Source organism: Wickerhamiella sorbophila (genome assembly GCF_002251995.1).
Source record: "Wickerhamiella sorbophila strain DS02 chromosome Unknown contig2, whole genome shotgun sequence".
In the NCBI taxonomy this organism is placed as follows: Eukaryota; Fungi; Ascomycota; class Dipodascomycetes; order Dipodascales; family Trichomonascaceae; genus Wickerhamiella; species Wickerhamiella sorbophila.
Window position 1 is genome coordinate 2,131,547 of NW_020194005.1, and position 27,000 is coordinate 2,158,546.

At 47.5% G+C, this 27,000-nt stretch overlaps 10 protein-coding genes across 10 annotated transcripts; 3 read left to right on the plus strand and 7 right to left on the minus strand.

Annotated features, from left to right (window-relative positions):
• Window positions 1-4: 4 nt before the first annotated feature.
• Window positions 5-1,282, minus strand: B9G98_04493 (Mitochondrial distribution and morphology protein 34; the record flags this gene model as incomplete). Its single annotated transcript, XM_024811050.1, has 1 exon — window positions 5-1,282. The coding sequence occupies one exon, from the start codon at window positions 1,280-1,282 to the stop codon at window positions 5-7; it is 1,278 nt and encodes a 425-aa protein (XP_024666818.1).
• Window positions 1,283-1,646: 364 nt separating this feature from the next.
• On the minus strand, window positions 1,647-6,650 carry B9G98_04494 (GTPase-activating protein BEM2/IPL2; the record flags this gene model as incomplete). The annotated part of the gene is made up of 1 exon (XM_024811051.1): window positions 1,647-6,650. One exon carries the CDS (start codon window positions 6,648-6,650, stop codon window positions 1,647-1,649), a length of 5,004 nt encoding a protein of 1,667 aa, XP_024666819.1.
• Window positions 6,651-6,823: 173 nt separating this feature from the next.
• Window positions 6,824-7,831, minus strand: B9G98_04495 (SNF1 protein kinase subunit beta-3; the record flags this gene model as incomplete). The annotated part of the gene is made up of 1 exon (XM_024811052.1): window positions 6,824-7,831. The coding sequence occupies one exon, from the start codon at window positions 7,829-7,831 to the stop codon at window positions 6,824-6,826; it is 1,008 nt and encodes a 335-aa protein (XP_024666820.1).
• A 96-nt stretch (window positions 7,832-7,927) lies between these two features.
• Window positions 7,928-9,118, plus strand: B9G98_04496 (Tyrosine--tRNA ligase, cytoplasmic; the record flags this gene model as incomplete). Its single annotated transcript, XM_024811053.1, has 1 exon — window positions 7,928-9,118. The coding sequence occupies one exon, from the start codon at window positions 7,928-7,930 to the stop codon at window positions 9,116-9,118; it is 1,191 nt and encodes a 396-aa protein (XP_024666821.1).
• Window positions 9,119-9,169: 51 nt separating this feature from the next.
• Window positions 9,170-14,734, minus strand: B9G98_04497 (E3 ubiquitin-protein ligase ubr1; the record flags this gene model as incomplete). The annotated part of the gene is made up of 1 exon (XM_024811054.1): window positions 9,170-14,734. One exon carries the CDS (start codon window positions 14,732-14,734, stop codon window positions 9,170-9,172), a length of 5,565 nt encoding a protein of 1,854 aa, XP_024666822.1.
• A 255-nt stretch (window positions 14,735-14,989) lies between these two features.
• On the minus strand, window positions 14,990-15,340 carry B9G98_04498 (Cytochrome b-c1 complex subunit 9; the record flags this gene model as incomplete). The annotated part of the gene is made up of 2 exons (XM_024811055.1): window positions 14,990-15,184; window positions 15,311-15,340. 2 exons carry the CDS (start codon window positions 15,338-15,340, stop codon window positions 14,990-14,992), a joined length of 225 nt encoding a protein of 74 aa, XP_024666823.1.
• A 341-nt stretch (window positions 15,341-15,681) lies between these two features.
• Window positions 15,682-18,117, plus strand: B9G98_04499 (Uncharacterized protein RSN1; the record flags this gene model as incomplete). The annotated part of the gene is made up of 1 exon (XM_024811056.1): window positions 15,682-18,117. The coding sequence occupies one exon, from the start codon at window positions 15,682-15,684 to the stop codon at window positions 18,115-18,117; it is 2,436 nt and encodes an 811-aa protein (XP_024666824.1).
• A 68-nt stretch (window positions 18,118-18,185) lies between these two features.
• Window positions 18,186-19,916, minus strand: B9G98_04500 (Transaminated amino acid decarboxylase; the record flags this gene model as incomplete). The annotated part of the gene is made up of 1 exon (XM_024811057.1): window positions 18,186-19,916. One exon carries the CDS (start codon window positions 19,914-19,916, stop codon window positions 18,186-18,188), a length of 1,731 nt encoding a protein of 576 aa, XP_024666825.1.
• Window positions 19,917-21,894: 1,978 nt separating this feature from the next.
• On the plus strand, window positions 21,895-23,148 carry B9G98_04501 (Choline-phosphate cytidylyltransferase; the record flags this gene model as incomplete). Its single annotated transcript, XM_024811058.1, has 1 exon — window positions 21,895-23,148. One exon carries the CDS (start codon window positions 21,895-21,897, stop codon window positions 23,146-23,148), a length of 1,254 nt encoding a protein of 417 aa, XP_024666826.1.
• Window positions 23,149-23,774: 626 nt separating this feature from the next.
• On the minus strand, window positions 23,775-26,699 carry B9G98_04502 (DNA repair protein rad13; the record flags this gene model as incomplete). Its single annotated transcript, XM_024811059.1, has 1 exon — window positions 23,775-26,699. One exon carries the CDS (start codon window positions 26,697-26,699, stop codon window positions 23,775-23,777), a length of 2,925 nt encoding a protein of 974 aa, XP_024666827.1.
• Between the last annotated feature and the right edge of the window lie 301 nt (window positions 26,700-27,000).

The window sequence follows — 27,000 nt, forward strand, 5'->3', positions numbered from 1 at the left end:
CGTCTTAGGCCACATAGGCCGGAGGAAGATCTTCTGGTCCTTCTTCAACGGGATAAATAACAGGAGATTTCTGGTCAGGTTTCGCAAGTTTTCTTTCATGTCTTTTGAGAGAATAGATCAAAGCCTTGGTTTCCTTGACCAATTGCTCACGTGTCTGTTTGGTTGGTGAGCTTTGTGTAGCTGCCGGGAGTACAGCCTTCTTGGGTGTAGCAGGTTTCGTGGGGGTCAGTTCAGACTTGATGTCGATGGGATCTCCTAGCGTTGCGACCTCATCAGAAACAACGGGAGGAGCTGATGTAGGCCTCTGAGGAGGGGTCGTGACAACAGGGAAGTATGAAACTGGAGAGGGCTTTTCAGCAGCAGGTTTTTGGATCTTGATAACCCGGCGCTTCGGCTTGTGATTAGAGTGGGAGGCAATGCGAGTGGCCTGATCATGAACATGGTCGTACATTGCATCTCCCAACAAGCCCACGGGGCGCTCATTATCACGGCATTGGCGGCGATACAGTTCAGCTCTGTAAATTGCAGTAGGAATTTTCAAGGGAGATATGGCCAGGGTGTGGCGAGACTGCGACATGGCCTCCAATCTTAATATATTCACCAAACTGAAGTGTTTTTCTTCATCGATATCAACAAATTTAACCGGCTCACTGCGGTTCTCAGGAAGAAGATGGTGCTCAAACTGGTTGGGTGTCCATTGCAAGCTCAAAGCATAGAGCAGGGCCGGCAGGACTTCGCGGAACAGTGTCCTCATGTGGGTTTCAATCTGGGACTGTAAAAAGGAAGCAATCGCTGGTACATGGTCAAAGGTAGAGCTTACACGAATGCTTTGGAGCGGATCGTTGCGGAAAACGAGCGTCAAGCCTTTAGCTTTGGAAAATACAAGGATAACGATTCCGCTCAAAACAAAATCGCTCAATGTCAGATTCAACGGAATCGAGAACGACGATTGAGCACTGACAAAATCTGGCATTGTAAACTTTGGTGCTGCGGCCGCGTACACATTCAGCAGATTTGCCTGAACTTTTGTGGCCAATGTTATTCGCGCGCTGCCAGAGTAATTCAGCTTGAAGATTCCCCTGAATCTATCGGAAGCGAGGTCACCGACCTCCAAAATTTCCAAAGATGGCGACTCAGACCCCCATTCAAGCTCTTGAACGGTAATAGTGTCCACGATAATCGGAGGTTTCTTTTTGTTCAGCGCATTGGTTAACAGCCCCTTAACTCTGGAGAGGAACTGCTCTTCGTTGGCAAAATTTTGCCAGTCAAACTTGAACGACATGCTTAGCAGTAGCCGACGTACTTTTCCAATTTAGGAAGTTTTAAATGGTAACGGTCGAAAAAAGAATTTCGGCAAACCACAACTCCCAAAATTTAAAAGAACCGGTTTTCCTGATGTTATGGGGTGTACCCTAACCCAAATCACGCGAGCCAAAACAGCCGGACTTTCCTATTTGCTAATGGGACGTGCAGGAGCCAGCCATAGTTGCGCGGGCAGCATCGACAACCGCATACCCTAACATCAAACGGCTCGGAAGAGGACGGAGCTGTGGGGAAGAAGAAGAACCTCGCGGACATGCGCGAAAAGCAAAATAAACTGTCAGTTATGGAATGCTATGCCAGTAAATTTTATATTAAATAACTCATCAAGAATCAAAGAGTTCCCGCTCATTCTGGATCATCGTCTTTACGATACTCTGCATCGCCTTCATGCCATCTACCTCTGTAGGCGGCAGGAAGTTCATGCTGAAAACAATAGCAAGATTAGGAACAGACATCCGGTTGAGCTCCTCGTGCTCGACGACCTTAGCAAGGTGTCTCATCAGCCGGCGCAGGACAGCATAGTTCGGCGCAGGCAGCTGCTGAATCACCTTCCTGAGGGTGTCGACTCTCGAAGACTCCGGCGAGACTGACCCACACCAGATGAATTGGCCAAATAGAGCCTGAGTCAAGAGCGATTCAGGCAACTCACGCAGATAGAGCTTGACGCATCCGGCCACTGCATTGACGTCGGCCATCCGCTCATCGTCTTCCGAAACGTCGTCACCTCTGTCAAAGGCCTGCTTGAGGCTGTTTATGGCACCAACAGAACCAGAAATACGGTATAGCCCAACATCTTCAAGCCCATATTTTTCAATATGCGACAGCAACTTTTCGACAACCAGAGGAACATTACGCTTTTCGCGGGCAGCTAAGATATCCAGTGGAACACCAAATACTTGCGAAGATCCCGGTTGCGACATGCGATGTGCCAAAGACGCCCTGTGACTCTTTTCAAGTTCGACAACCCAGTGCTGGGCATCCCGTTCGTTGAGGGCTTGGAATATGTGCTCAGCCGATGATCCGTTCGCCGCAACCAACCTGATGGTATGCTCGCGTCCTGGCCCTTTTGGAACCCAGTCGGCCATATCCAACGTAAGAACCTGCTTCAACTGAGACCCTTCAATGGTGGAGATATCCGGCAGAGTATTTGCTGGCACGAAATTCAGAGAACCGCTAGTGGCACTTTGAGACAAAGTCGGAGTCCCACTATTTGACGGAGATATTGTTCCAGTAGATGACGAAAATGCCATAGATAACGGTCGCACCGCGCGCAAAAAGCCCCCTAGTCGTGAAGAGCGAGAAGCTCTTGAGGATGATCCGGATGAGTGCGTGGACCCAGCTGAATTCGTAGGGGGGTTTCCGGGCGTTCCCGAGTTAATCGTAGATAGGGGGCGTGCAATGCGAGAGTGTCTCCGCTCACGAAGGGCATAAGCAGAAGTAGAGCGGGGCATTGCAGCTTGAGTTTCCACAAACACGTCGTATTGCCGCTGTTCAGCCTTAATTTTCGCCTGCTCAGAACTGATGTACGTAGTGAAAACACGCTGCTTTAGCATTGTCTTGCTCACACCTACTGTCTCACGATTTGCAGCTTCCTTGATTGCCTTGCGGTCCCATTGGTAGAGACGTGTATCAGGGTTCACAATAAAGTCGTACTGTGTGTATAACTTGGCGAGTAGCTCGTCATTGAAATCGCTACCAAAAAGGATCTCACTTCGCAGGTTCTTCACCAAATTGAATGCATATCGACGCTTGTCGAAGTTGATGAGCTCAGGAGTGTCTACAGCCATATTGGGAATATAGCAAACGATTTCCAATAGACGTTCAATGATCCAACCCACACACGGCGTAATGGGCTCAATATGATCAGTTTTGCTAGAAAGCCTCTCAATTGGAATGACAGGAATAAACAAAGTACACGCATTGGGAAGATCGTCAATCTGGGGATCAAACCCGTCGCAGTCGGTAGCCACCCTAGCTCCTGCATTAAGCCAAGCAATATTGTACATTCGCGACTCCGGACGAAGAATGCCATCGATGATGGCGGTTTCTAAAAATGAAGGAACTCTTGAAATACCATCGTTTTTGGCTTCAGGGAACATATCCAAAAATCGCATACGAGTCCGGAGAATCCCAAGCATCTTCAAGATGGCAGTCATACGCTGGACACGATCTTGGCCTGTCAGATGAAGCAACGGGTCACTCACCTGGTGGCAGAAATAATCAGCCATACTATGATGCAACTTGATAAGCTCTTGAACGGCAGGGGGAAGCGTTTTGACAAATGAGTGGTCAGGAGACGTCCGGTACAAAGTTGACAGATAGGTGTAAATATTACCGACGGGAAGAGTTTCTTCATTCGTATTCGAAGACCACGAATAATTGAAGAGCGCGGTAGTATCCGAAACCTGCAGCTCTAAGGCCTCGAAAAGTTGCATCCAGTCTTGCATGGTAACTCTGCTCACTACATCAGCAACCAGTACATCCAAATCCTCTAGGTACTTTTCGAGAGGGACAAGACTATCATTAGAAAGCTGCAATTGCTGCCCACCCATGAGGGGTACCAAGTGACGGCCTACGGGCTTTGGAATTGCTCTAAGTTGAGGCAGTGGGGAAGTGATCTGGAAGCATTGCTTCGTGAAATAAGCGTACACCCGTCTGGCGAGATCCTGCAAGCCATCTGAGAACACAGGTTCGCTGGTGCGATTCAATATATCACTTAAAAGAACAGTCGTGTTGTTCCTAAGCATACTATCGGCAGCGAAATCAACAAAGTGTTTTGACTCCCAGAATTGAATTGCTTCAAGAATGTTCGTGTAAATTTGAGACATTATACCAACAACCTGAGGGTTTTGTAAAACATCGTCAGGATATACCTTCCATTGCGGGAAAGACTCATTGGGATCATTGGACCTATTCAGGATCGACATTGCCGCACCTGAGGCAGCTTGGAAGCGCGTTCGGATCATTGACAATAGCTCAAGGGGAGAACAGAAACTTCTGAAAGTAGCAAAGAAAGTTTCCGTATGCAATGGCAGATCCATTTTGAAAGAAAAGCTGCTACCAGGAGGTGTAAACTCTGTAGTTCCTAGTACGAGTACATCCACAAGACGAGGCAAGGAAGCAGCTTTCACCACAATATTTAATGGCCGAGTGCTTTGTTCCTGTGACAAGCGAGCAAGCTCCAAACTTTGAATTGAGAGTCTATTACTGTCAAACATCATACTGCGGCGGCCGAGATTCTCAATAATTGATGAGGTTCGAGAGCCTTGTAGGTCCTCCTCAAAAGACTTGAAGACCAGATTACTGTCGACTGCGTGCGTTTTTATTCCCATATTCAATAGATCACGAATGCTCTTGACCAGGACGTGCCCAGATTGGTTCTCCATCATATATTCTCGAGTACCCAACTCAAGCTCTCTGTTTCCGGTTGTGGGAGGGGGGAAAGAGTTAGAACGAGTAGGTAGAGGCCGTCTCATCGAGTTCGGGCTAGAGATGTTACTGCGCACACCAGTCCGGAGCTCAGTGGTAGTACCGGGATTTGGGGAGCGTAAGAACGACGAGTTCTGACTCAAAGATCTGCAGTAGGTAGAAGCTGCAGTCATGAGTGATGTTCGTGAAAAAAGCTTGAAACTAGGGCACACCTCAGTGAACATGACCGGTAAAAAGCTACCATTAAAAAGTGGCAATGTCTGATTGTAGTGATAGTTGAGATAATGACCGAGAGGTTTTGGTTCAAGAGAGAGGGAAGCGGCCTCTAAAGATAACAAAAGGTCCGGAGAAGTAGAGGATAGATTTGCCCAACGACTCAGAAGTTGTTGAAATATTGGCTCAACTGGTACATCAGGAGGAGGGTTCTCCATATCTGGGGCGTTGTCAAAGTAGAAATGCCAGCCATCCACTACGCCACTAGCTCGCTCGATAATCTGTCGTACCTGCTGGAAATCCGTTTTCCCAACAATAGATACAATAATATCACCAAAGTACGGTACACACCGCGAATTTGGATATGATTCGCCCATATCATCTGTTGAAGCTCTGAAGGTTGTTTTTGACAACAAGTCCATTTTGGAGCGTTTGTCGAGCTCAAACGCTTCAAACGCCCAATCATTGCTAACTTTTGCTCTTAATACAGGGTCAACATAGGCCCATGTATCTTTGAGGCGTAATATCGGTGTGCGACACATAGTGGTAACGATAGCTACCCAGCCAACAATATCCCCGAGTTCATGAAGTTTTTCACCAAGTAGAATCCATTGCTGTATAAGTGAACCTCTCTGGGAAGCTTGAAGTTTTGAATTGATGATGTGATTGAGTAAAATCCGCCCCAAAAAGTGCGGAGTTGTCAAGTCGAACATCAGCGCATTGTACTGCCATGCAGCGTTTGGATCATGTGAGCGATGGAAAATAAGAGAGACATCAACTAATGGTGACCACTGCTGCCATAGGAATCTGTGATAATGGGCTGTTTGATAGGCCAAAGCATCGATAAATTCCGGGTCAAGGAATAGCTCTGGGGGGATGACAAGGTCAGGCAAGGATTGCAGCTGCTGGACTCGTTCGAGAATATGGGTGTTGAGACTACCACCAAACGCCGTTTGCTGAGGCCCTTTGAGCAAATTTGTGAGAGATTCGTGGCATTTGTAAATTTCCAATTTGAGCGCGGTAGACGTGTGCTCATCGACGGTCCCAAGAGAAGTTGCAAGCTGCTGCAGACCGAGGTGGCTGGATTGGTTTAAAACAACACCTGGTGTAGCATCGATTAGGGTGTGGATGATGAGCTGGACGCGTGACGGCAGTGCGGAGTTGGGGTCACCGAGCTGTCGCGAAGCCACCAGGTCGCAGTACTCCTTGAGAATAGCTAAGTTGGACGAAAGCGTGCCATAAAAAGGCAAAGTTATAATAATAGCAGCCAGTGTTTCGTGATCGGCAGTCGAAAACAGCACATAGTGGCAAAGAGCCTCACAGGACCCGTCCACGACCTCATGGGTGTCCGGATCGAGGACAAGCTCTGGGTGAGGTTCAGCGCTCTTGTGCGACAAACTCACGTCCTGTATTTCATGCAATGGGTTCGAGGGATGGTCAATATGTAAACTGGCCACCCCAGAAACGAGCGGCGAGCACGCAGGTGTGCTTTGCGGCTCCAGAGACGGGTCGAACGCGCGAATGCCTAAAGACTGCGCAGAGGACACAGAAAGCTGTCCGTTCATCAAACATGATTTAACCAATTTCCAATGGTACCCTTGCTGTTTGCTCGAAAAAAACCCGTTCGTAGGTGTGTGTCGGTTGAGCCATCCGACCTTGACACCTGGTTCAACAGGACTAGCCATTGGTAAGCTGATACGCAGCGCTCGCAAGGGTTATTGTGGGTATTAAACAGTACACATGGTTTGTGCATGTGGGCGGAAAATACGTGAAACGGCTGGCAAAGTGAATAAAAAATTCGCCATCACGGAAATAATAATCAAATTTCATGTTACTTGCTGTTTTGGCTAGTATAGCACTATAATGGCGTATATAGTATTTGCGTGACGTACTTGGAGGAATAACGGGAAACGGAGGCCACTGCCAGAACATTATGGCGGATTGAGGTTGTAGCAAGATGGTTCAGAATGACATGGTTGGGGATAGGTAAGACGGAATTATTATCTTTTTCGTTCCAATTTGCATTCAAAATTACACCATCGAGATGGGGTGGCAGTTGCGGCGGCGTGGTGAAATCTTGGCTGGAGAGTCTGTCCAGAGCTTCAATATTGGCAAAAATTTCGGGGATTACCTGCACATACTCCAGTTCCTCCTCCGGCACCTCCTCCTCTTCTTCGACTGCCCAATATTCAAGCCCGTTACGGGGCTGAACCTCCATATAATTTAGTAGGTTGCCCATAGAGTCCGTAGCTGTGTACATATAGTCTGACGTTCTGAGCTCGCCATCAACAACGAACCGCAAGCGGTGGGTGCCCGGGGCGAGTTTCAGAACAACCGTGAACTTGCCAGGCTCGTTTTGGTGGAGAGGAATCATTTGTCTCCAGCCCGTGAACGAGCCTGTGACGTAGACATCATTTCCGCCTTGCTTCCACTCAATGACAGTCTCAACCAGTCCCTCGGAACCAGTGTTCTGTGCAGGCATGCGCTCCAGTTCCAGCTGGTCGCCTGACGCCGCTCTAGACATGGGACCATCCGGATCTGCAGCGGCGTCACGCATATTAATGTCCTCGTCTTCGCCCTCAAGCATCAGCGTGGATCGGCGACGGGCGCGTGGTCGCGGTGAGCTGCCCTCTTCGCTTGTGAGAGGCTTCAGAACTGGCAAACCCGAACTATTGGCGTCTGCAGGCATGCCCCTGTGGTCTGGGTCCTCCCCCTCAAGGAACGGCTGTACCCGCGGCGACACAGGCGGGGATATCCCTGGCGGGTTCGAACCCTCTATGTTTATTGGCGCAGGTGATTCGGGAGCATTGTATTCTCCTCCTTCGCCCTCGTGTAGCATCGTGTCTTGTGACGACGAGTTGCCCATATCGTGTGTCATCCCCACAACCTGACAATGGCCGTCGGCTGGGAGATGACTCAAAGGTAGCCTAACATCCCCTCGCGGTTTTTTTCTTACTCCAAAATGAACGCCGAAGAACGCTTGAACTTTATCACCAGAAATCTGCAGGAGGTGCTCAATAAACCGATTATTGAAAAGATCCTGGCTGATGGCGAGCATCCCCGTATTTACTGGGGCACTGCACCCACCGGTAAGCCTCACTGTGGCTACCTGGTAGCCATGACCAAACTGGCTGATTTCCTCAAAGCCGACTGCTCTGTTATCGTTTTGTTGGCTGACCTGCATGCCTTTTTGGATTCAAAACCAGATGAGGTGGTTTTGCAGTACCGCGTCAAATACTATTCAATGGTAGTCAAGGCCATGCTCACTGCCCTTGGTGTGCCTACTGAAAAACTCGAGTTCAGACTGGGCCGGGACTACCAACTTACTGGAGAGTACGTTATGGATCTTTTCCGCATGAGCAACATCACTAGCGTGAACGATGCCAAGCGTGCTGGTGCCGAAGTGGTCAAGCAGACGGACAACCCTGCTCTGTCGGGCCTTATTTACCCATTGATGCAGGCATTAGATGAGGAGTATCTTAAGGTGGACATTCAGTTCGGCGGTGTTGATCAACGTAAGATCTTTGTGCTGGCTGAAGAATATCTGCCTCCGCTGGGATACAAAAAGAGAGCCCATTTGATGAATCCTATGGTGCCCGGTCTTGGTCAGGGCGGTAAAATGTCTGCCTCCGACCCCAACTCTAAAATCGATCTCGTCGAGGATCCTGCGGTGGTTAAGAAGAAGATCTCCAAGTCCTTTGCTGCTCCTGGCGTTGTCGAGGGCAACGGTTTGATTGGCTTTGTACAGTACGTCATCTTGCCCGTTGGCGATATCCGCGATGGTAAGCCTGAGTTTTTCATTAACCGTGATGAGAAATGGGGCGGCCCAATCACATACACCAATATTGAAGATCTCAAGCGTGATTATGCCGAGGAGAAACTGTCTCCTGCTGACCTCAAGATTGGTGTCACCGATTCAATCAACAGTCTGCTCAAACCAATGCGTGAAATGCTGCTTGACAACCCCGAGTTCATCGAAATCGAGCAAAAGGCCTACCCTCCTCCCGAGGAAAAGACCAAAAAGGTCAAGAAGGTCAAGAAAGATAAGGGCTCCCGCTACCCTGGTGGCCAGGCTCCTGTCGCGCCAGAGGCGGTGGTTGCATCCGCAGAGCAGGCCGCCCAAGAGTTCGAAAAGCTTGAGCTAAAACAATAAGTTATAGACACACTTCAGCTAATTGAAATAAGAATTTATTTTAGCTGTTATCTACAAAGTTTCCCAGCCGCCTTGATTGGTGGTGGCATCAAGTTTTCGGGCAATGAACGATGCAATACCATTTTCGAGCCAAATCGTCCTCGTGATATTATCGTATCTTGACACTTGCAGATAGTGCGGCCTGCCACGGCGCATATGTTCGTCCACTTCTCCGTGAAGGTCAAGATACGGCGCCTCGGTAAAGCTTCCGCGTTGGTCAGGTAGAAGATAGAGAAGCATGTTTCGCTTAGGCTGCAGGAACATACCGTAAACCTCCATGCACTGGGCAATATGGCGATTACAGGGGCCTCGGTCGCGCTCAAAGGTCTGTACACCCATAATTGCTCCACAGAACAGGCAGACAGTAGGATCGCTTGGTAACTCAGTATGCTCCGGATCGTTGAAAAACATATCCAGTCTTTCAGGTAATTGAATCAACTGGTGTAGGCCACCAAAGGGTGGTGGAACAAGCTTAATATCTTCCCACAGTGGTCCGTATTCCGGACGCATTTGTTCAATAATTGCGCTCTGCAATTCCGGTAGAAGCAGGAACTTGGATAAACGCTCGCTCTCAGGAAAGTGCATTATGCCATTATACTCATTAGGATCGTAAACTCCACACAAGCCATGGATTACCAACGCTGCCCGACGTAAACCGACTGTAACGTGCCTATCCAACATTGCGTAAACCACTCGGGGGTTATGAGGAGTCATGCTCGCGAGTAATCCTTCAATTTGACAGTTTGTTGCCGGAGCTGATACCACATCAAGGCTGGGTACATTTCTGACCCAACGAATGAATTGCCAGATAAGACTTGACTCATAAATTCTGAGCAAAGCCGAGGGCTCCAGATCAAACATTGGACCAGCAATAAACAAGGATTCAACAAAAGTATCAAAAGGAGCTACCTCAAAATCATTGTGTTTATACCCCACAAAAAGCGGGTAGCTCTTTTGGAATTCCGAATTAGCAGGCTCGTTGTCAAGCTGCCGTTTGATTGACACGCCAAGCATGTTGCGAAGAAACTGCGTCAATACACGCAAAAATTGAAGAGACTGTTGCGACAATTGATCGATGACAAGACCTCCCTCCGAGCTCTCGTATGAAACACCGCGCAGAGCAATCTCCATACTGGCAACTGTTGCGCTGTACGCCCGCGTCAAAATCCTGTTGGTTCCCATAGAGGTGGTGGGTTTTGGTTGGTTAGACGTTAGTCTCATAATGGAAACAAGCACAGCTGCATGGACTTCATGGCTGAAGCTATAATCAAATCCTTGGGATTCTGCAAACGCCTCAACAAATCTTGGTTGCAACTCCTTGAAGGAATGCTTTATCACATCAATCAAGCTTCCTGGTGGTAACTGCCCCTCTTCCATACGAAGAACTTTACTAAAAGCGTCATGCACTGAATGAGAAAGCTGAAGATACTGGTGGGCACTCAATCGATTCGGTTTCCACATTACAGGCATAAACGCGTTATTCAGGCCTCGGCAAAGAGCACACAAATATTCGACTTTTGACACATTCTCTGGTGTCGCTCTAGTCAAACCAGGGCGTTGTCTTTGTTGCTGAATATGCTCTTGGTAACATTTGAAATGAACACCATGGCCACACCCCGTCACTATCTGTGAGATATCCGAATGCTCGTTAGGAAAAGCAGGACCAATTATTTTTTCCACATACTGGCCCTGGATCTCCTTCCAACGTCGTGTTTGAATAGCAGGTGAGGGAGTATTCTGTTTGGTATCTAAGCTTGACGTATCCGCCGAATAAGCTTGGCCAAGCCAGTACTCGTCTTCAAGCGGCTGAGTGCGAGCGGTCCTTGAATCCGTGATGTAAGTCATTATACCGAAAATTGAGTCTTCATTATCCGGAAGTTGACAAAGTACACACTGACTGGTCGGATATTCCCACGCAACACCATCTTGAGAGCCATCCTCTGCCATTGCCATTTCACTGTCGTCACCCAAGTCGTCATCATCACCGTCATCCATATTTTCAAGGGTCTGCATTGAAAACAAGGCTTGTTGGCGACGGAGCTCCTCCATAGCTTTAGCACGCATCTCTTTGCCTTTTCGTTTTTTCCGCTCCGCCTCACTCTCGCCTGAATCGTTAACACTGGCCGAGATGCTCGGTATGTTGAGAGGGCTCTTCTGGTGTAAAAGCTGGAACAAGCGCTGGATACGAGGGTGAAGTGTATGATACTGAGATTTCTGAAGCAACCTCTGGAGAAGATCGATGAAAGAAGCACCTCCCCGCTCATTTGGAACGCTGGCCCACGCTGAAATACTAGGGAACATTTCATCATTGTTTTCGATTTCACCAGAAGTATCCAGATCATCTTGGGCAGCCACAAGTAAAAGGTATAATGCTTTTCCAACAACGGTTTCTGAGTGGTCTCTTGCAGCAGCACTTTTTGATTTCTTCGAGCTGTCTCCAGACGCAGATCGCTCCGGATCTTCAGAAACCTTCTCTTCGGTGAAAGGCTCAAACAGGTCGTACATGAACCTCGCAAACACCACAGTTTTTGTAAATCCACCTAGGTGACACCAGGGTTCGGATAGCTTTTCTAGTGGCGGTAAATGAACGATTTGCGCTTTGGGAACACCCGTCAGAAGAGAGAGCTTCTCGACGATGCGCTGCTCTGCATCATCCATCTTTGCCTGTGAGAAATGCGTGTAATGCGTGTCGAACTTTTGGAGGTACTCTGGTTTCAAAGTGTATACACCGACATCCCGAACTCCCTTGGGTGGAACGAAATCTGCACAGCGTTTCAAAACGAGTTCAAAAAGGTCTTCGCAGACCAACATGCTTTCAGGAATGGTCTTTGTCATTTCGCTGAAACTCATCGCATGGAAGGTGAGACACTGGATAATTTCCCTCTCGAACAAGCGCTCTTTAAGAGTGATTTCATCTAATCCAAGCAGATGAAGACGGTCAGTTAGAAGGAACGTCAAAAGGTGTAGGAACTCTTCGAGCATATAATACCGCTGATCTTCGTCAAATAAGGAATCGTTTCTCCAATCGATCATATTGTATCGTTGCAGTAGCTGGACAAATGCAGCGTTAGGCTCCAAGCTTACAAGCGCAACCTGGGTCATGAAAATGTCCCGTGAATAGGCTAGATCTCTTAGAGTTGTTTCACGATAATGCGTAAGCTGACTTCGTACAGCGTATCCATTCCGAACCCATAGCCCCACATGAATTTGTGACAAAAGGCCCATGGTCCGAATGCTGCTGTCGAAAACAAGAGCTTCTAAAAGACCTGCTGGCACATCAGTGCGAATTTCTTTTTTGATGTTGTCCACTTGAGAGAACAAAACATCCCTCAAATCAGCTAAAGTGGGCACTCTCGAATATTCAATAAACCAAGACAGGAAAACATGGACTGGGTGGTGCAAACTCACCGGATGACGATCCACAGTAATAGCGTTGTAGTTGCATAGAATATCTTTACCGCCATACTGCGCCATCAACGAATTGTATTCAAACACTTTGCTTTCAATGAGGACCTTGACGATGGTTCTGTAAGACCATCTAATCATTAAAGCAGATATACAAGAGATGCTCTCACGTACTTGGTCGAAAGTGCACTCCAATGCACCACTGGCAATTGCATTTGCCAGCTGATGTACAAAAGGCATAGTGGTAAAGAAATAGACCCATGTCTCATTTTCGTACTCGACATGGGTGTCCAGCTGTCTTATCATGGGTGTCAAGCTCTGGAAAAGAGACAAGAAATCTGCCGCCTGACGCATCCGATATGGGCTACCAACCACAGCCACCTTGTTCGTGTTTCGGTTGAGTAAAAATTCGATTTCATGGAAGAGCTGTCCGAGTCGCCGGTTTCTGAAAATGGGCGATTGGATCTGGAGTCTAGCGTCAGTGGTGATAGTCGACGCAGATGCGACCTGGTTCTTGTCAAATAAAGTAAACAGTGCAGCAAAGTAGCGTGAAAAATGAGAGCCAACAGAAAGCTCTGTGGCGATAGAAGGTGTGGTGAATAGCTGCGTACTCAAAGATGTGATTATCGAGACTTCTGGCTCGCGATCAGTCATAACATAAAGCTCAGCAATAACAGGATAAATGCCTGCATAAATAGCACCCAGCTTGGCCTTGAGTTCGGCATTAGAAACCATGCTCGTCAGGTAGAGATCACATAGAACTGATCGAAGTGTTTTCCAAAGTCTTACATCGAAAAATAGAAGATACTTCACTCTCGCATCAGGGCCAGGCTCGGAAATACACTTAGGGGTATCATGCCATATTGGTGAATATGGTATCATATTATCACTCATTTCAAGTGTATCAATAGACTGAAGAGACTGGAGAGCACCGTAAGACATTGTTCTTAAAGTCATCTCAGATGATTCATCCTGAACAGGAATATTGATATTCACATGCGGTAAAGTATCAACGGTCGGTACATTTTGGCCATTCAGTAGAGCATGTCGCCAAATCGGGAGCGCGTAGTCAGGTTTCAAAACTGAAACGGGGAAGTCAACGATACCTGATGGTAGTGGACCCTCAGAGCCGGCTTCTGAGCGTATATACTTGTTTCCTACCCTCCAGGGATTGGCGAGAGCCTCACCGACTAATCTCGTTAAAAGGGTCGGATCGCAGTTGCGTAATTGAGCTTGACTGATATCGTTCAACCAGCGAATAATCTCATCTGACATTTCTTCCCGAATGAAATCACGAACACTTCGAATTGTTGAAGTGAAGAGTTTTATAGTTGATTTCTGTAAAATCAATCGATTGCAATCAGACGAAACGGCTAGCCTTGCCCGACCATGGCCATCGACTTCGTTTGCGACCATGCAGCCAAAATCATGAGGGCGGCCAGTGGCCACACGAATTGCCAGCACAGCATCCTGGACAGATCTTCGATCGTCGTTCCATAGCGAAAGTACGTATTTGTTTGTCTGAGTATCCTTCATACCATAAACCTCCTCGTCCAATTCGGCATCGCGCTCGTTTGCATAAACTTGTTCCGCGGTATTGTAAAACTGGAGAGACGGGTGCGCAGAGCTGAACACATCAATAACAAAATCCAGTGCAATACTGAAACACTCAAGCAGAGAGTGTGCCAACTCGTCAGGTACCTGCTGAAAGGAATCTAGCTCCTGTTCTGCCTTGCAATGGAGTTTGGCCTTCCAGGCTTCTTGGTCACCACAGTCACAGATGCCGCCGTCGTCTCGATGCCCAATTTTAACGAAAACATTGTGGTCAACATGGTCTGCCTCGTTGAAGCAGAATTTGCATAAAACACATGTTTCGTCAAGGCCACAGGTCAGACATCTGAACGTAGGTTCACCCCTTCTTAACTTTCGCACGCAGGGCCTTCCATAGTGGCTGTGTGTTTTCTCATGCGCTATCCAGTCCTCAGGCTTGATATCCTTTGCTGGAATACCATTATCACTGATCCAATCCATGTATTTCCCGTTTACGGTGGCGACTTTGAACAAAAAGTCTCGTAAACATGTTCTAATCTGCTTGATTCGTCGATGGTCATACTCAAACTCTTGCGGAATCAGCAGCAAAAGTCGCCGAAAGTTCTCAACTGTAGCTTCCATCGACCAATCTTTCGCTTTTGTTCCTTTTTTTGATTCAGACCACCGCAAACTCTGTGAATCAAAGGACTTGAGGTGGATCACTTACTCAGCAAAAAGCTGGGGCTCGAAAAGTATATCTACTGAGAATGTAGAGTGCTCTAAAGAAACTTTAGGAATATATTTTAGAAAGCCTTGCCCGGCGTGAGCACAAAATGTGTAATGGCAGTCATCATGACAGCTCTACCAGGAAGAGCAGTTAGCTGGATTGGAGACATTTTACTCCTCCTCGTCATCGGCGGTAATATAGCGACCACGGATATCTTTCCATTGCTTGCCCTTGTTCAAGCTATCGAAGATTTTGTCAACGGTGTTGTGGAAAGCAATGTCGTAGACAAAGGCAGTAGCGAAGATGGATCCAACGAAAACCGCGTTGCGGCGGAAAACGACGTTGTAAAGGCTCGAAGCGAACGACTGGGTTAGTTTTTCCTGCTCAAAATTAAAGTATGACGGGTCCAGGACATTCAGGCAATTTTCTTTCGTATGTTCCGGTGGCTTTCTAGGTCTTGGTTCGGGCCGTCAAATACTCTTTCAACTTACCATTTGGTGATGTGTGAGAGTTCTAACCATCGCTATTGGCTAATACATAAGCTTACCCTGAAGTTGCACCAAGCGCGACCGCTTACCCAAGGCTAGCTCTGATAGAACTATCTGCTAGTAAAGAGCGCCGTTACTGCGATAATAGTTATCGCCGTGAAAGGTATATAGTTTATAGGCTGAACGCAGTACATAATGAGTACTACACAACAAACACAACATCTCTTGCACCGCCCATCAAAGACGTGAAACAAGCCGTCGCGCGGAAAGGTATCCACTTGAGCATTCAAAAGTATCTATTCTTCTAAACAGAGCGCATGGTAGAGATCATAACTATCATCTCAGAGAATGTGGCTAATAGGAGACCATACGGAATGAACGTTCGTAGTCTCTTAATCTCGCTGCTTGTCTCGCTCGTGCTTTTCTCTATTCAAATCATTGTTTTTTCTTTACTGCGGAAGCGTTTCAGGGAAATATACGAGCCTAAAGCTTTTAGTGTACCCCAACAAATGAGAGTTACGCCTCCACCCTCTAAAATTTTCGCTTGGATCCCTGCCACATTGAAACAACCTCTTGAAAGTGTCAAACAAAATTCTGGGCTCGATGCCTATTTCCTATTGCGTCTCATAATCTTTTTACTCCTGTTAAACTGCGGAATTGCAGCTATCATGGCGCCTGTGCTGCTTCCCCTCCACATACTCGGTGGTGGTACGGCAGCTACCGCTTGGCTTGCAAAACTCTCAATATCAAACATTTCCGAGGAAAATAACCGATTTCTAACAGCCCACTTAGTGCTTTGTATTTTTACAGTCACATCCTGTCTTGCTGCCATTTACTTTGAGCTCCAAACGTATTATTACATTCGAGCGAAATACACCGTGGAGGATCACGCTCCGTTGTCTTCTGCCACACTACTTGTCAAGGGATTATATCCCGAATTTCGCACGCATGCAGCGGTCCAATCTTTTTTCGACGGGGTTCCTGGGAAAATAGTTCGAATCTGGTTCAACCGAGATTATAGCGAACTGTCAAACTTGGTCTCTCAGCAAGATGCAGTGCTAAGACGGCTTGAGTACCTGGAAACCTGGCTCATAAAAAAATGTCAGAAAAACTCTTCACAACCTTCTGAGCCGCCTGGGGAGGAAGTTATAGAGACTGGTCCTCGCTGGCGTTCTTTTATCACTGAGTCTAAAGCTAGCTTCTGGACCAAGTATCAACTAAATACATTGGCATGGTTCAAAAGTGAGCTCAGTCGTTTAAACTCACAGGTTTATCTGTTGCAAAGTCAAGAGGGAATGTTCGAGCCAGTCAATTCCTGCTTTGTGCAGTTTGAAAGTCGTGTAGCATGCTTCATGGCTTATCGTTCAATTCATACATCCCATGGCCGAGATAAAATGACATTAGGTGTGTCCTATACTGATCAGGTTTATCCAAGTGATGTGGTGTGGTCGAACTTGAGCAAACCAACATGTCTGGAACGTGTTTTGCATGTGACCTCTGCTCTGCTAGACTATACACTCATTTTTGGGTGGGCAATCCCGATAGCCCTTGTAAGCATGGTAACTCAATTGGAAACCTTGTCACAGCTGGTTCCTGAGCTCCAATGGTTATTGCAGTTTCCGAGGGTGTCGCGCATGATGTCGAGTATCGTCTCACCACTTGCACTGTCGTGGCTAACAAGTCAAGTTCCGCACATTTTCCGTGCTTTGGCGAGATTGAAAGGATATCCTACACAAGCATTGATTGAAAAGGATGTACAAAAATACTACTTTCTTTTCTTGTTTGTCCAATTGTTTTTGATTGTAACTTTGGCCACTGGTCTTCCCACATTGATTGTTCGCATGCTGGTAAATACTAGTGAAGGTGCAATATCTCTTGCCAGTAGTCTACCAAGAGCAACAAACTTTTTCATGTCGTACCTGATCGCGAGCTGCTTTATGACATCAGGTAACGCGCTTTTAAGAATCGAGACCTTGTCGCGCAGAGCTTGGCAAGGGCTGTGGCACGTGAGTCCAAGAGCCCGTCTAAAAGTATTTTTACATTTTAGTTCTATTCCATGGGGAAGTGTGTTCCCTCTCCTCACGAATGTGTGTGCTATTTCACTCACTTATGCGCTTATAAGCCCTGTCATTCTGTTTTGTGCCGTTATAGGCTACTGCTTGCTGTTTATCTCCTACAAGTATTGCATACTATATTGCCATGTTCCCAAAAGCAACTCAGATGGTGAATACTATCCTAGAGCTCTTTTTCAGCTTCTATCTGGAGTCTATTGTCAGGAGCTCAGCCTGCTGGGAACCTTACTGCTACGAAACTTGCTCGTGCACGCCATGATAATGGCAGGTTTGATAGCTTTGACCATCTTTGCAAACTACTACTTAACATGCATGTCACTAGACCTCGATGTCAGAATGCCCCTTGCTAGCCAAGTACAGTCGCCGAGCTCCAGCATGACGTCCTCAACCTTCGTAGAGTCCGGTGATTTTCTCACTTCACCAAGTACAGCTGACGTGGGCGATCAACTGCACATTCTATTTCACAACCTTGAGTACAATTTCTCCAAGCTATCAGAGCATCAACGGAGCTTCATATCAGACAAGCTGTACGAGCATCCTGTTCTGAGGCGCCAAAGACCTTGTGTCTGGCTCCCGCGCGACTCGAATGGGGTTGCCAAAGATGAAGTGCAACAACTACAGACCGATTTCTCAGATATGCGAGCCTCCTGTGTTGGCGCAGATTTGACTGATAAGGGGCAGATAGTTCTTCGCCGGTGTCCGCCCGATTTTGACTTGCGGGATTTGATGAGAACATGAGAAATGTGTGTAACTATATATCGACTCTCTGATAAATGTAACTATTAGCTAAAAATCATAGCTGTAAATTAGGCGGAAGGCAACTTGTCATGTTTCTCAGAGAATTTTTGGAAATTAATCTTGTTGCGCTCACCAACCAGCTTGACCTGTAGATATAAGTGGTCAGGGTAGTCGAGACGCTCCAAGAAGAGCTCGACAAGCTGCGGCTTTTTGCTTTGCTGGAAAGAGGGGTTCCTGACCAGATCCAAGAATTCTTCAGCAGTGCGAATCTGGTAGTTCTCGACCTCGCCCTCCTTGGCACCGAAGGCCTCCATGACCTTGGTCCAGTTCCAATGGGCGATATCGTTATAGTCGAGATCCTCATTCCAAATCGAGCGCTCAATGGCGTAACCGTCATTGTTGACTAGGAAAATGGTCACAGGAAGCTTCTTGCGAACAATGGTGCTGATTTCCTGAGCGGTGACCTGGGCAGATCCATCACCCTCCAGAAGAGTGACACGACGGCCAGGGCAGCCCATAGCAACGCCAGCAGCCGCAGGCAAAGCATATCCAATAGACTCGTAGAATACTTGAGTGAAGAACTTGGCACCCTTCTTGAGCTTAACGTCCATAGCGAAGAACTGAGAAGTACCTGTTTCAGCAATCAGGAATCCGTCCTCCTGTACGGCTTCGGAAAGAAGCTTGGGCATCATAATCTGGTGAAGCGGACCCTTCAATTCGACGTCGCTGAACTCAGCAACAGGTTTCTCAGCGGACTTGGGGGTGAAACCAGATTCGAGCTTGGCAATAAGTCTTTCCAGAACGTGAACAAAGTTCACATCCTCGTAAAGCTTACCGAAGACTTTAGCATTTTGTTTGTTGATCATAATCAACTTTTCGTCCTTAATTTCGCGGCTGTAGCCTCCTGAGTTGGAGTCAGTGATGTTGGGGCCAACATTGAACACGAAATCAGCACCCTCGACGTTCTTCCAAACGGCCTCAAGGCACAGATGACCATTATAGCAACCAACAAACTGGGGGTGAGACTCATCGATACTCGATTTGCCCAGCAATGTTGTGAAGCCCCAGGCCTTGGTCAGGTCAAGAACCTTGTGCAGGTAGCTCTGCAAGTTGAAACGCTCCGCATACATATCGGAGAGAAGTGCAACTGTCTTGGCTTTGTCCAGAGCATTGTAAATGGCATCGACAACCTCATCGGTCAATGGGCTAACGTCGATAGCAGTGTTGAGGGGACGCTTCAGATCCTCCTCATCGACTGGCAGTCCAACCATATCGAATGGCACCCACAGAATGGCGGGTTTGTTCCATTTAATGGATTCCGCAATCACATGGTCAATCTGCTTGGTAGCAGTGCTCAGATCCCAAAGGGCCTCAGCAGCAACGCAGTAAGGGCGGCTCGATTGCTCGTACATAGCGTGGTCATTGGGCAGGTATCCCTTGATCTGGGGAGGGGCATGGTGACAGACATAGTGGTTTTCCTGGTAAACACGGGAGGTAGTACCCACGAGGTGGATAATTGGGACATCTTCCGAGTTTGCGCCAGCAAGACCGTTAATGGCACACAGCTCACCAACACCATAGGTACTGCTGAAGACAGCAGGGATGCGCTTGGAGCGGGCGAGACCATCGGCGGCATAGATGCCGTTCAATTCGTTGCATGTGCCAACGTACTGGAGTCCATCGACCTCGTAGATATAGTCGAGCATTGGCATGCTGTAGTCGCCGGGCACGCCCAGTACTTGTTCGACACCAAGGGAACGAAGACGCAGGAAGATGTATTTCGCAAGAGGAACAGTCATTGAGTTCTTAAAACTTTTCGGTCAGAACGAACAGTTGGGAGTTCAAACCGACCAACCTGGCCCTTAAATAGCTCCTCCTGATCTATCAATCATGCATATTATTCCGCAACCTAGCCCTGGTGTTTAGTTCCGCCATTCAGTAAAACCCTTGAGGAATTGCCGAGAGCTTGAAGTTCAGCTCATAGCATACTATCGAGACATGTTCTTTTCGTTGGCAAAGCCTCACGTAGTATAGATCGTACGGCTTTCCGGGTCAACGAAATTCGGGAATCTGCAGGGTCTGCAGCAAGCATGGGCTGAGCCGTTTTCATCACACCGCAACCAAAAAACCGCCCAGCGGATATGCGATATGTCAGTCAGATTACAATAATCAGAGGGTTTATTCCGAAAATATGCACTGATGAATGAATTTTTCAATAGAATAACTGAGCCAGGAAGGCCGTCCCGCGTGAGTTGCCGTACTGCGATTTACCAGTTGCTGCCAATCAGATAACTTTTAAATATCTATATAACACTTGTCGGCAGATATGCCAATACAGAACATTTCAAACTATGAACATGCTCAACACAATGCCACCACCATGTCCTTGTTCTGTTGCTCTCAAAGGAAAGGGTTCGGTGAAAATCATGTAAGAGGTGGCTCGCGTTTTTCAGAAAATGTCTATTTCTTTGATGTTTGACTGATTCCAAGTGTATGGAATCATCAATAGCCTGGATTATACTTGTATGATCCAAATCTGCTCTTGGTGCTCAACAGAATCACGAGAAGTGCTAATTGTGGGCAGGGGTATTGCAAAATTGCTGCATGACAACGCGATTTCAGTAACCTGACATCGGCTAGAGATGCGTCACGCCTAAACACGCACGCAGGTCCAAAAAAAGCGTAAGCGTGGTTTCGAGCGTGATTCAACTCACCTGTCAATTCCAGTCGATCCTTGATATTACTAAAAATTCGTTTAGCGGCAGTCGGATACGACACTTGGGCTTTGAGCGAAATTTCAAGATGAACGGCCGGCGGCTAAGATCATCCCTCTACATCAGGCTCAGGACCAAGTAGTTGTTACTTGTCAACATCTCGCCTATATTTGGCCGCTCGTTCAACAATGCATCCGATATTGAAAGCCGATTGTCTGCTATCAGCCCTGTTTCAGCTGGATCGCAATCCCGTAGAAGATGAGTGTCTTAATAGATCGCTCTACCGTGCTTGATCCCACGCTGAGCTCTGCGAATCGAGAATCGGCAGGCCAGCGCAGCTTAGTGCTTGTGTCATTCTGACAAGCTCGTTGAGGTGAAAGGAACAATACTGTCCCGTCTCAATGGATATGATGTAGTGCGAACAGGCTTCCTGCTGCCTCGACCTACGTTAATCACGTGCAGACCAAGGCAAATTTCGATAAAAGGGTTCTAGTAGCAACCTTCGATGCCAAAATTTATTTTGGAGCTCCCGATAAGATTTTAACGCTGCTGTCAGATTCCTGAACGAAATAAAGTACTGCTTTACGAACCAATTAAACTACGTGGCAGCTCCCATTCTGAGCGACGTTGTTTGTCTGGGTTAGGTCCGCAACGCTTCTATGCATAATGATGCAGCAGGGAAGGACCACATAAAAAACCGTAGACCCGCGTGGGCAATAACCCAGTGTAGCATATGGTGATTATCATTGGACCCCAGTTACGGTTTATCGACCTGGCGCTTTAATATAAAGACGCTAAACCCATGAATGGGGCCATACGTCGTAGGGTAAAGATGAATTCAAGCTTTAGCTTTAGGAGCATGACGACGCTAAATAGCCATTGATCCGATTTTTTACCCATTGAGTTTAGCTTTCCAAAGTGTAGTCCAACTTTTGCTTCAGGCATCCACGCCTGTACCCGGCTGCTTACCGATGGAGTTGAGTTCGAGCATGGGGTAAGCTGGTTTGTGCCTCTGTCATCATCAGTCGCTTTCAAGCATTTGAAAAATAGCGATTTTTTGAATATGACTGGAGCAAGAGAAGCAGATGCGCCAGCGAATGCTGGATCACCATCATCCACACCAACAGGAGAGAGTTCTAAGCGAAAGCGCCGCGTTTCAACTGGGGAATCCCGACGGAAGCGAAACCGCACTAAGGGATTGCTGAAATCCCTCATTTCACTGGAGCCCTACGATACAGATATTGCAGATAACGCGCAGATGGAGGAGTTCTGGGGTGAAAAGCTGCCGAGTAATGATAGTGAGGTGAAAGAAACTGAGGAAGAGATTGCCGCACGCAAAGAGGCCGAGCGAAAGGCCGCACTTCGGGAAGCAGAACTAGATGCCGAGCTGCCAGAAGAGTACCGCAGGTTCAGGCCCCGTGGCTATCGTTTCAATTTACCACCCACTGACCGTCCTGTTCGTATTTATGCCGACGGAGTCTTCGACCTGTTCCATTTGGGCCATATGAAACAGCTGGAGCAAGCCAAAAAGTCTCTGCCCAACGTCACCATGATTGTTGGTGTTCCTTCGGATAAACTCACACACAAGTACAAGGGATTGACGGTATTGGACGACAAGACTCGCTGTGAATCCCTTACTCACTGCCGCTGGGTCGACGAGGTCGTGCCAAACGCCCCATGGTCTGTAGACCAAGCATTCCTCGACAAGCACAAGATTGACTATGTTGCCCACGACGATCTTCCTTACCAATGCGACGGCGAAGCTGACGTCTATGCATTTGTCAAGGAAAAGGGGAAGTTCCTTGCCACGCAGCGGACAGAGGGTATTTCCACATCGGATATCATTACCAAAATTATCCGTGACTATGATTTATATTTGATGCGTAACTTTGCTCGTGGTGTTTCCAGAAAGGACCTTAATGTTTCGTGGCTCAAAAAGAATGAGCTTGATGTGAAGCGTCACGTCAATGCATTCAGAAAGTCATGGCAAGCCAATTTGAACAATACCACTAGGGACCTCTACGGCGATGCACTCGGCTTGATGCAGAGTGTGTTGAAATCAAAGGCATCCTCTGACGAATTCGAATCTTCGTACCAGGGGGGCTCGGGGTCGGACCTCAAACCGTCACGGACCTCTGGTGCTAACTCCAACCGGTTCCTTGACAAGGTCCGTGACTGGATTGACCAGCGGATTGAGTCTAACTCGGCAGCTCCCAGCGAAACAAACAGTGTGGCGGAGAGTGAAACGGCCAGTGCTCTTAATACTGACGATTCAAGTGACGAGGCCTCCGATGCCGAATCACAGGAGGAGAGTTGATCGTGAACATAGGACGGGGGGAAAAAAAGACAGTTTGCAGTCAATTATTGAGTGCAAATATTAGTGGTTTATAGATATATCAAGAGTACAAATAACTGATCAATGCCTCTGTGTGTTGGTCTTTGGCGTAATGCCGAACCCAGTTGTTGAACCCTCCTTCTAGAACATAGATCTCCTGGCCTTCGGGTGACTGACTAGCGTACAACGCTGCACACTTTGGGCCTCTTTGTTGAGACAACTGACAATGGAAAACTACTCTATCCCTGTCTTTAAGTTCCTGGTTGAGATAATGTAGATTCTGTGCAAAACTGGTTGAGGGTGAATTAATGGAGTTCCGGATGTGCCCACCGAATCTGTCACTGTCTCTAACATCTACGATGGCCGGGGGGTTACTTGACGATAGCCACTTATGCACTGTTTGTGCTGACACTTTCGCGGGCTTTGTGCGTGGCGCCATTGAACCGATTAAAGAGGTTTCCAAAGGAGATCAAATCTGAAACAAAAGGGTGTCCAGGAGGTTATACGTCAAGGTTCCTGCATATACTGTCGAGGGTTTACGTAATTACACTGCGGGATAGGCCATGCTGCGCGACCTGTAGAATAAATAAGAAATATATAAAAGAAACCTACCTTTTTCGTTTGAGCAGATCGGTCGCTCTGTGAGCACGTTTGCTTCTCGTGTGCTCCTTCTCTACAATCCACTTGTCCAGGCTGCTTTGATCTTTCCGACCCTTGTTTACCAATTGTCTTCGCTTGGTTTCTTCCACGACCGGCACTAGCAGATCATTAGTGTACTCTGGGCTCCAGCCAGCATGTCGCTCGAAAAATGCTTTTAGAGCTGCAATGTCTAAGGGTGCCCACTCGAATTTGGTATCATCTGGATCCACTACCGGGTGCTCGTAGGCCTCTGTGACTGCGGCTTCCGGGAAATTCTCGGGTAAAAACAACTTGGACTTGAATCTTTTGTAGAATTTGCGTTTAAATGGAGACGACAGGTTTTCATCGGTCGGACTCCTCTGAGCCACACTCCACCAGTCTCTAAAGTGCTCCAAGCTGCCGAACTCTGCAAGTAACTCGACACCTATTACGGGCCCAATGCCAAGTATGCCGTCTGTATAGTCAGAACCAAGAAGAAATGCCAATCCTATTAACCGAGATCGATCAAGACCGAGCTGCTCATTGATCTGGTCACTGCTGTAGCTCTCAACATATTTGGCCATGCTGAACATGTTGCGATAAACAAGAACTTCTCCAAACAAAAACGAATCGCCATCATCAGTAACAATGCCATCAACAAGGCCAAGAGTTTGAAGTTCTGCACATTGTGCTTCCGCCTCCATGGGCGCAGTAATGTAAGGAATTCCGAAAAGCTGCAAAAGCTCTTGACACTCTGAAACCATTTCGTCGGTGACTGTATCCGCATCACGTTGCTGATTAGCGAACTGCTGTTTCAGAGTTGTGATTTCTGTCTGATAAGCTGCACGGTCGGCGACGATGTTTAGAGCTTTGTTGAACCGTTCGGTTTCTTCAACTTCGCCTATCATCATGTCGGCCAGATCCTGATCCTCGTCTTCCTCAGCCAGGGCATCGGCCTCTGCAAGCATTATATCTTCTTCTGTTAAAACCTTGTTGCCATACTCTTCGGTGTGCTCTTCATCGGCTGTGGTAGGCGTCATCGCAGACTCGAACTCGGGCTCGACACGTTGGGGCTCGATAGTCTCAGCTTGCTCCACTGGCTCGGAATGGTTTGGAGAATCTTCTGTCAGGTCTAAAACTTCGACTGGTCCTGGTGGTGTTAGATCTTTCGGAGCAACAGATTCGTTTTCGAGTTCGGACTGTTGAGGCTCAGTATCAATGGCACCTGCTATGTTAACCGGCTCCCATTCTTTGTAACTGCCATTGTCCCGTTCGCGAGCATCGGACGTACTGAAATGTTGCTGGGTCGTATCTTGAGCAGGTATGGTATTCGTCTCCGGTTCTTGTTTGCGCTCAGGCTCCCGTTCTTTGCAGCTGTCATTGTGCCGTTCGCGAGCATCGAACGTATTGAGATACTGCTGGGTCGTATCTTCAGCAGGTATGGTATTCGTCTCCGTCTCTTGGTTGCGCTCAGGCTCCACTTTGGGGCGCTTGGATGAGCGATATTCATCGTATTCTCTTCGTATGCTGTCTGCAAGCTCAATCGGGACCAAACTGCCTTCGGTTCTATCGGTCAGGGCCATGGACTCAAATTTGCTGTCACTTGAAGCAAACCAAGGAGGGGGTTCCTCTACGTCCTTTTTTTTGGCGGGGTCAGAATCTTGTTTGGTCTGAGGTGCTTGATTAGAGAACAAAAACGAAACAGGGCCACTTTTGGTCGAGCCAGTATGTCCAAAAGCATGTTGGGCAGAACTAGGGTGCTTTGGCTCGCTGAACTCGACTGGGAATAGCTTTTCTCGTTGAACAGCAGCTTCGAATCCGAACAGCTTTTCAAAATCAGGAGACCTTTCTTCAGACGAAGTAGCTAGTGATTCACGCTGTGGCTCATTGGGTTCAGGTTCCAGATCGACATCCTCAAACTCGTCGCTGTCCGAATGTTCTTCTCTTTTAACATTTTGTCCTCTGTGTTCTAGTGACTCTGACTGCGCAGTTGAGTCTGCATTTTCCAGCGATAAGGTCCACCCTTTTTCGTTTCTCTTCAGCATATAGTGCTTGTTCTTTTCACTGGATACACGGCGTGTGAGATCCTCTTCCAAGCCACCCAATCCCATTAACTTTTGAGTCAATGCATTTCGTTGAGCAACTCTCTTGATTTGAAATCGAGAGAAATCCATGCTATCAGGGAACATAGCATCAAGCTGCTCGGCAGAATACCCCATTCGCAAACGGGACTTCAAACGGGCAGTGTTGACTAGCTGGTATTGAGTAGCCAAAGGAAGGGATGCAAATTCAGGAGATTTAAAATCAATAGTGGCTGTATCGATGAACCCGGCCCTGGCTTCTTCGGTAAACTTTGATGCATACTCATTCAACTCTTCCTCGGTCAAAAGCCGGCTATCGTTTACCTGTATAGGCATGATCGATTCAATTTCGGGGAGGTGATAGGTATCAAGACTCTGAAATCCCTTTGGTGTGATCCCTTTACTGCTCTCACCGTCCAAATAGTGTGCATTTTGAGGAATTGAGCCTTTTACGGGAACCTGGCTCTCTTTAGAGTTTTCCGCCATCCTTTGCAGCTGTAAGGTCAATAATCGATTAGCAGTTGCGCGGGCAGTCTCTTCGCAGTCCTGCCTTCTTTGCTGGCGTCGCTTTGTAGTGCTTTTTTTCAAAATAGGCGCAGCACCATCGAATACAAATACAGGCTTTATTTCGTAAAACAAAAGTTTGCAGATCCGACGGAAAAAGCCCACCAGATGGGCTGCCCGCAGAAGTTGTCCTTTGCCATCACGCATAGCTTTGATGAAATGGTATATCCAAATTGAGGCGTCAATAGCCAGAATCTGGCCCCTCATGCTCTCCAATAGCACCGGCCGAGCAGTAGGCTCGATCACCTTCCAGAGCCCTCGGACACCCATGCTGACAACTCGACAAGCCGAAACGCCCGCCTATGCCCACGGAGGAGTCCACTATAAGTGACAACAAAAACGGTCGGGCGATTTTGGAGTGTTGTTCGAGCTCTGAAATTTATTTTAATAGCGTATGCACACTATAAACCCCGGGGATCTCATGTAGCATGCAGGATCAGGAAAAACAGAACTTGATTGCTTGATTTGAACCTTTGGTCGAAAGACCGCGAGTAGGCCTTCAATTGCTCTCAAGTGCCACAGCCGGTTTTCAAACAATTATAGCGAGCTAAGCCGAGTCAAGGCCTTACTC